Below are 8,515 nucleotides of genomic sequence, written 5' to 3'. Positions count from 1 at the left end.
TCGCTGATGCCTGTCTTGTTGTTTGCTTGTATTGCAGTTTCTCAAGCCGGTCACGCAGGGAGGAAACTATCGCCAGATCACCAACAGCAAGCAACTTCAGCACGACGGACCCAGGAGCATAGGAAGGAGACACAAGTGGTATGGGTGGTTGGACACTCATTTGCGAAGCGCGTTAAATCTGTTTTCTTTTCAGGCAACTATACACGGAGGGAGGAACAGGGAGGTTTCAATGTTTCCTTTCATGGTAGGGGGGTCTTTGCTTAAGTCAGTTGAGGGGGTTCTTCACAGAATTACTGGATAGACACACCCCGCCGCCCACAGTGGTTATCGTACATGTGTGTGGCAACGATCTGGTAACAGTGGGCAGGAGGGTCCTGATGGAGGAAATACTCTCAGTAGTGAACTGGTTAGCTAAACTACACCTAGGCTGCACCATAATGTGGTCTCAGTTGATTCCTAGGCTGAGTTGGAGGGGGGGGACTCTGTTAAGGCATTGAATCACTCGGTAAAGAGGATCAACAACAAGATAGAGAAATTATTTCGGTCACCTCACCTGCAGAATATACCACATAGGTGCATCTGGGGGGGAGCATTTCTTCTTGCAAGATGGGGTCCACCTGACTCGGGAAGGCAACAAACTTTTTATGAATAATATTTTGGCATGGCTAGGAGGGTTCTAAGTAGGCATGACCTTTCAGTTGAGGAGGATAGGGGGGGCCAGATAGTCGGTCAACTATGCTGGCCTGTGCCGCCAAGGTCATGATCGGTGAGCAGTCAATTTAAGATCCTTAGGGGGCGTCACCCAGGGGGAGGGGCTACTGAGAACTCCAGGGGCAGTATATCCGCTTGGTTGGATGGGTGCGGGGGAGGGGGGAGTCAAGCTTTCTTTGGGCTGGTTAGCCACCCCGCACGTGCACTATGACGTCATTAAACGGCACAGAGTGCAAGGGCCCCCCTTTTGGTTAATGGAGTTCACGGAGCATATGGGGGTAACCAGGAGGGGGAAGTAGCCTCTCGGTAAATGGGCCCTCTGTGCATGTGCACTCATACGTGAGGGCGTAGCTGGTTAATAAGGATCTGACACCGGTTAGCGACCTTGCCGTAGGCCCATAACTAGGATATGCAGAAAAAGTCATAAGTAGGATGTTAGATTCGATTAGGAAACACTCTGTATTAGAAATTTGTGAAGGTTACCCTTTGATTCCTGTCTTCATTCATTGGAATCTAATGTCAAGATTTTTCTGCATAAATGCTTGTGTAAATATTGTTTATTTCAATTTTAATTTGTTTTCATGTTTTAATAAATACGGCCAGGGGGTCGCGAGACCCCCCGCCTTCCAAAGAAACTCTACTCAGGTCTAAATTGCTTTAATTGTTTAATTAGGGGTGGTGTCCAAGGCGAGGAGGGGGATGGTCGGTGTCCCTGACCATAAGCACTTAATTGTCAACACCGCACTTAGGACAGTCTGCCACGTGGTGGCACTGCTCATCTAATTTAGAGTTGAGCAGAACAACAGTTGTTTATGAATACAATATACATTAAATAATAATAATACCTGCCTCTCCGGCCATTCCTTTAACTTTGTGGAACTGGAATAATCTGTACTGTCACCCTTGAAGGCAAGAGAGATGGTTACTAGGTGCTTTGGTACCATCATTGACAGTGATGATGTGGCAATGGGTGGTGCAAGCTGCAGTGGCCTCCTGGTCAGGGCCCTGACACTTATTATTTTACAAACAAAGCACTGCCTATAGGCAGCACTCTGACATATGATGGCAGGAACTTTGATGGGGGCCTTCACTAGCCAAGGCACAGTGAGACATATCACCTCCCATGCTGTACTATTTAAAGCTGTCTTTCTTTCAACTTGAACAGTATTTATGCCGGCCACGTCATCTCCACGGAGCTCATTTCTCCATTGCTTGTACTGAAAATCATGATGAGCACACACGTTTATTTTCTTCCCGCAATATGAAATCAGCCTTTTAGATATTGCTTCTTGCTAATTTTCTTCATTAATCTCAAGAAACCTCTTAGACAGCCATCTTGCAGCCTTACAACTAAGCTGCAGCTGAAGAGTGAACTCTCAAAAAGTTGGAATTTTCAGTGCAGCCTCAAATGCCTTATAGAACCTCAGGTCTTCATTGGTAGCGTTAAATTTCAGGCTCAAATTCGAGTTACACACTCATATGCCTTCAGTGGCGTATCAAAGAGGGGGTTGGGGGTGGTGGACCACCCAGGCGCATGAGATTTCGGACGGAGGCCCCACCCCACTCTAACCTGCGGCAGCTCCGGCAGCAAAATCAGGAATTGATTGCCCCCCCTCCCCCTGTTACGCCCGCTGCGTGGGGTGGCAAAGGCTGGGATCTCCAAGGGCGGCAAAATGCCTAGCTCCACCTCTGAAGGCCTTAGTACATCTTCAAATCCCCAGGAACCTTTCCGATGCCAATGCACAGCTGTAAATGCCAAGACACAATATTAAATGCTATGAACCAACTCTCTTATTCCTCGGTGTACCTTGCTTCAAAATGTCAAGTGCAGCCTCCAGCAAACAGGGACAGATTTAAAGCTCCACATGCAGCCTTATATTTATGTGGCAGTTACAAATTGGCAGATGTAATGATCGCATGCCCGATAAAGCCTCATCTATACTGTTATAGCCTGATTTTTCAGCTACCCAATATATTTAATTGTATCCCCACATAGTGACAGGATTCTCCCCTTGTGCTCATGTATAGCCCCATATAATCAGTCCAGGCTCGTATACCCAGATATACCACCATATGCTCAACAATGACCATCTATGCTCCCTATAGTCCAAGGGCCTCATTTACAAGCCTATTGCACTTCCGGTGCGTCACTTTTGTAACACACCGGCAGCACAATGGGCTTCCCCATATGTACAAGGCCACGTAAAGTCACCCAGCGTCACTATTTACTGCATTGTAAATATGGCCCCTTTCACGCATTATTCTGTGTAAAAGGGGGTTTTCATGGGTGCTGCTATGGGTGTTCCCACGCAACATCCTTGGACCTGACACATTCCCAGATTTACAACATTTTGGAAAGCTGGAAATGCGTCAGAATCCTACGCCTACACAGGGGAGGCAAAAAAGTGGCGTAGCAAGGAGAAATACTTTTGTTTCTCCTCGTTTTATCCTCTTTCCAGCACGATTAGAAAGAGGAAAATGCCATTAATGATTGGTTTTGTGCCGGAAGGTGTCCCTTTTTGCACAAAAACAATCAACCTCACAACACGGGGCACCCTTGCTACATGACGCAAGGGTTTTTGCATTGGTCCTCGCTGCTGTTTTACGCCGGCGCAGAGGAGAATGGCAGGAATGTGCTGTATCTTGTAGATACGGTGCATTCCTGCCCTTTTATTTTGACGCATGGCAGGCCATCAGGAAGGCTTGCTGCGCTGCCGTACATCAAAATATTGTAAATGAGGCCCTAAGTGTACAAGTATGTTCCCATATACCCAGGTCTAGATAAAAATGCATGCTTCCTAGTCTCAGACCTGACAAATCCCTACTTGTTCAGGTGTAGGTTAATAGGTTCAAGTATAGTCCCATATATTTAGGGACATTAAAGTTCCTTGTGCCTGTTATGCATCCTCCATTCCTATGCATGGCCCAAGAAAGTCGTGAGGCAGCCAGTGAAACGCATGAAGATAGACCTGAACTCATGTTTGTCATGCAGATGAACACCATAGAAAGGTCTAAACTATCGACTTTGCCAATCTTTGTTTTATTAGTTGGTCGGTGTTGCTGCTACAAGTACAACTACAAATTACCCAAAATCATGAAATTCATGTACGTTGATGAACATATGCCATGGTGGACATTCTGTAGCTGCAGGACCTTTTAGAGAGGCTCTTCTTCACAGATCAGTGGTACTCAGTGGCTAGGGCTGATGCAACGTGGTGCAGGAACTTCTCAGTGGCAGCCTGCTTCAGAGCGGTGTAGTCAGTTCCAAGGTGCATGCCCATGACAATGCTGACGATTCCAACAAAAAGCTGCAAAGAAGACAGACACCGGGTAAGCATCAGTTGACTGGTTGAGCATTTACTTGCTTGTGCATTATTGTGACTGTAGTCACACCCAAAACATGCCTGCAGAAACAGAGGGGCAGATGTATCATCCGGTTTTTTTGTCGCAAACGCTGCGATTCGCAAAATAGCAGCGTTTGCGACAAAAAAAACAGGATTTGGAATGTATCATGCAAAAAGCCTCGAAATATTAAGGAATCGCAAATTTTGTGATTCCTTAATATTGCGAGGCTTTTAAGAAATGGCAAATTGCGATTTCTTAATTGAAATGTATTAAGCATTTCAGTGTTGCGATTTTTGACTAACAATTCGCAAAATACCACCAACTTGTAGTTGGTGGTAATTGGCGAATTCTTCTCAAAATGCACTTTTTTTAAATTCTAAAGGTGCCATGTGACGCTCATACATACCCTTAGGGCATGTATGTGCGCCATATGCGCACACATGTCAAATTCAGGGGTGCCGCAGGGTGTCCTTAAGACACCCTTTCACCCTTGAAATTATTCTCCATTTGCGATTAGCAAATTGCTAATCGCAAATTTAGAATAATTTCATATTCATTCCTATGGGCCTCCTGGCCCATAGAAATGAATGGGAAATTATTCCTTAATTGCGATTAGCAATTTGCTAATCGCAATTAAGGAATGTTAAGAAATCGTTAAAAAATAGCGATTTTCTACATACATACCATTTTGCACTTCTCAAATAGCGATTCCTTAAAAATCGCTATTTGAGAATCGCAAAATGGTATCTTGATACATCTGCCCCAGAGTTCAGAAGAAGCCACCGCCAGTCGGTAAATAAGATGCGCTAAAGTGCAAGCAAACACATCTAATGCTACCAGAAAGCAATCACAAAAAGTGTAGATTATTTGGATTTACCTTGAAGTTGGCAGGATCCACAAAAAGTTTTTTGCAGTGAATGGTGCTGAGATCTGCATAGTACGCCTTTAGGTCATCCAGGTGTTTGGCTGCCTCTAAAACGGAATGCATCACCTTGGCACCATGGGCAGCAACTTTAGGGTTGTGCTGGATCGCTTCGCAGCTACTGAGATCACCAAATGATTTGAAATGTCTCCTTGTCCATGGATTGACAAACAAAAGTCTAGAAAGAGAAGATCAAACAGCAGCAGTCAGTGGTTGTATCTATCTATCTATCTATTCTATCTATCTATCTATCTATCTATCTATCTATCTATCTATCTATCTATCTATCTATCTATCTATCTATCTATCTGTCTGTCTGTCTGTCTCTCTACATGACTATCTATCTATCTATCTATCTATCTATCTGTCTGTCTATCTGCATGGCTATTTATTTCTCTATCTGTCTGTCTATATACAGACTATCTATCTATCTATCTATCTATCTATCTATCTATCTATCTATCTATCTATCTATCTATCTATCTATCTATCTATCTATCTATCTATCTATCTATCTATCTATCTATCTATCTATCTATCCATCTGTCCATCCATCTATCCATCTATCTATCTTTCTATCTATCTATTTGTTAACCGAATAAAGCCTGTAATTCCTGGCTGTGACCTATTTCTGTGAATTTAGGGTTTAACCAACAATGCATCCTTGAAGTGTTTGTGTGTGCATGCGTGTGTGTTTGTGTGATTGTGTTAGGGCGCTGATACTCAAAGTACAGCCCTGGGGGCCGCATGCGGCCCTGCTGACCTTTACATGTGGCCCCCTGTTTAACAGCTGCTCTGGGCTGCTGTTTACAACCCTCAGTACTAGCAATAAAAAGATGCTAAATAAACAGGCGAACATTTATTTGTGTTAAAGAAAGGAAGTTACTATGGAGTCCTGCATTGCTCATCTTCAAGAACATCGTTATTTTTAAAGACATCCTGCAGCAAAAGTGTAAAAATATCAGCCTTCTTAATTCAAAAAGTGTAATTAATTAACCTGCAGATATTTTTCACCTTAGTTTATCAGATTATATCCTGAGAGAGAGAGATACTTGTTTATTTAGACCATAGTCTTTTAAACAAAACGAAACAAAACACACACAATCAGAGTCCAAAAAGTACGAATAGACAAAATTTCTACTACATCATAAATAATTAAAATTCAATACAGGTTAAAAAGAAAGGTTAAGAGGGTGACTCCCTCAGACACGCAATTCATTAAACCCACATTTTACGGAGTTCTCACATATCTAGAAGAATTTAAAACAGATTTACATTTTATAAAAAGGCTTAAAAGGACTTAAAATAAATGTCCCTCCTTCAATAGCTCCCTTCCAAAATATTTTATTGCCTTCAGGAATTTACCCAGATTATATCACTGTATTGAGAAATAAGTGATATTTTCAAACATGAATTTATAAACATGAATTCTTCCCACCACCCTGGCAATAAAGCCAATGGTGAACCAAAGAGTCAAATCAGTTGTTATGTGTACTCTTTGGGTGACCGGAGTTCCTGTTAAAAATGAACAACATTATAGTTTATTAAATCCAACACAGGAGAAGGTTTTGTAGAACGCACATCCTTAAGTAATTTATTTTGAGATCCTCGTATGTGAGGCAATGAAGAAAAGGTGGGAGAGTGAAATAAAACAATTGCCTAGCGTCACACAAGTTAATAAATAGGGGGAAGCCGGGATTTATCCCAGGTTTTCTGGTTTCACAACCGGAAATTATGCTTTGCTTCCCCTACTCCCACCTTGCCGCCAAGTCCCGCCACCCAACCTCCACCCTGCTGGCCTCAATGCGGCTCTCGGTCACATCACAGACCAAACTTATAGCCCCTTGGAAAATGTTTGTGAGTACCCATGTGTTAGGGTGTTGTCAATACCACAATCAACGCTATGTAGCATTGGAAATGACATCATCCCAAAAAGACAAAGGTGAATTATTGTTTTTATCCTATGAGAAACGTCAAGCTAGGTGTTGATTTGTGTACTACATTACAATAATCTGTAGTCCCTCCCCTACATCAACAAAGGTAATTAACAGCACATTACAGCCTAACCATCTGCATCTATTGCTTAAGATATGGTATTTGTACAAATGTATTCATTTAATAAAATAAATGTACCCCAAACCAGAATGCAGTAAAGTAAAATCACATTGAAGAGTCCTAATGACAAACTGAAGAGCTGTTTCCCCTTGTAAATTAATTGTAGCATGTAATCTGTGAGACAGAAAACAATGTTTTTCTCTTATCAGTTTTTCAATGTTGGTACAAAACCTGTAACCTGACCTTTTCAATGTAGAAATAAATATAGAAATGTGTGTTTATTAGGAAAGTTGTGCTGTATACAGAGTTTTTGATGAGATTTACTTTCAACCCTATTTCATAAGTGTGTGTGTGTGTGTGTTATACAGATTAATGGACTAATCAGTGTGCCTTAGTTACAGATAAATATTCACACGCTTTTGACTTACCTGCCAAGAGCTTCTGCTCCTACTTGTTCACCGTGAATTTTGCCACAGGCGTCGTGGATGCATTGTCTCTCCTCATTGGTGAATGTCATGGTGGTGGTTGCAGGATGCGGCTGAGGTCTTCAGTGAAAGTAGAGCAATGGTGAATGTACCTGCTCGGTCTGCTTTAAATGCAGTTACGAAGCCATGCCCACTCTCTCTCCCTCACATATCTATTGGCTGATACGTGAACGTGGGTGTGGCTTGGCTGCTGAACAGAACAAGTCTCCTTCAGTTCAGAAATGTTTCAAAACTTTAAATAATCATTCTGAATTTTGTTTTTGTTTTTTAGAAAAATATTATAGAAACATGCCACAACTGAAATATTTTTCATAGGCGCTCCTCTCACTGGGATTCAATGCACAGTTGAATTTTTTTTATGAAGATGTACTTTATCACCTGCAAGATATTTGCACACAAATGTATCCAGTGATAAAATACACGCCAATCATTTTGCTACTTATCTAGACTTTTTTTTTAGAACGGATTAACTTTTACATTCTTTAAAAAATACTCATGTTAACTGTTCACATCTTTCTGTAAACATCCATGCTATATGGACGTTCTGCAAAAAAAATTCTGGGAAGCTACCTCTAAAACAATACACATTGTTCAAAATATCGATGATATTATGAATACAATACAATACTTAAACATGCTATATCCTGCAAATGAAAGGGAAATAGGAGGAAAAGCACCATGCAATCTGAAAAGTGCAGAACACACATCAGAAACTGCATTGCTCATCGTTTGACCCTGAGAACACTGCTGCTGCTGCCTGAGCCCACACAATTATGCCCCTAAATCCACCTCCAAGGAAATGTTACCGGCGGAAACATCATGATTGACACCAACCGGTCTGATTTTAAGGTTAGTCCGCAGATCCATCCATCAAAAACTGCACGTGCAGTTACCATCACAGAAAAAAAAATGCCACATGCACCGGTCTTTTGTGATGAACTAAAAAGTGTAATGAATGTGTTTTTAACCTTTCCTAAAACGCGTACAATGTTTTATC

At 41.9% G+C, this 8,515-nt stretch overlaps 1 protein-coding gene across 1 annotated transcript; it reads right to left on the bottom strand.

The window, feature by feature from the left end:
* Window positions 1-3,732: 3,732 nt before the first annotated feature.
* Window positions 3,733-7,618, bottom strand: LOC144784358 (hemoglobin subunit beta-1-like). Its single transcript, XM_078663083.1, has 3 exons — window positions 7,462-7,618; window positions 4,934-5,156; window positions 3,733-4,019 (listed from the first exon to the last, which is right to left on the bottom strand). Exons 1-3 carry the CDS (start codon window positions 7,548-7,550, stop codon window positions 3,891-3,893), a joined length of 441 nt encoding a protein of 146 aa, XP_078519209.1. The 5' UTR covers window positions 7,551-7,618; the 3' UTR covers window positions 3,733-3,890.
* Window positions 7,619-8,515: the final 897 nt, after the last annotated feature.

Source organism: Lissotriton helveticus, chromosome 10 (genome assembly GCF_964261635.1).
Source record: "Lissotriton helveticus chromosome 10, aLisHel1.1, whole genome shotgun sequence".
NCBI lineage: Eukaryota > Metazoa > Chordata > Amphibia > Caudata > Salamandridae > Lissotriton > Lissotriton helveticus.
This window is presented reverse-complemented; position numbering and strand designations above follow the sequence as displayed.

Bases quoted from the DNA above. Each gene is read 5' to 3' on its own strand.
- LOC144784358 (XM_078663083.1), bottom strand. From the start codon at position 7,550: ATGACATTCACCAATGAGGAGAGACAATGCATCCACGACGCCTGTGGC. The intron at 5,157-7,461 runs GTAAGTCAAAAG...TTCTCTTTCTAG, and splicing joins GGAGCAGAAGCTCTTGGCAG to ACTTTTGTTTGTCAATCCAT. The intron at 4,020-4,933 runs GTAAATCCAAAT...TCTTCTTTGCAG, and splicing joins TGGATCCTGCCAACTTCAAG to CTTTTTGTTGGAATCGTCAG.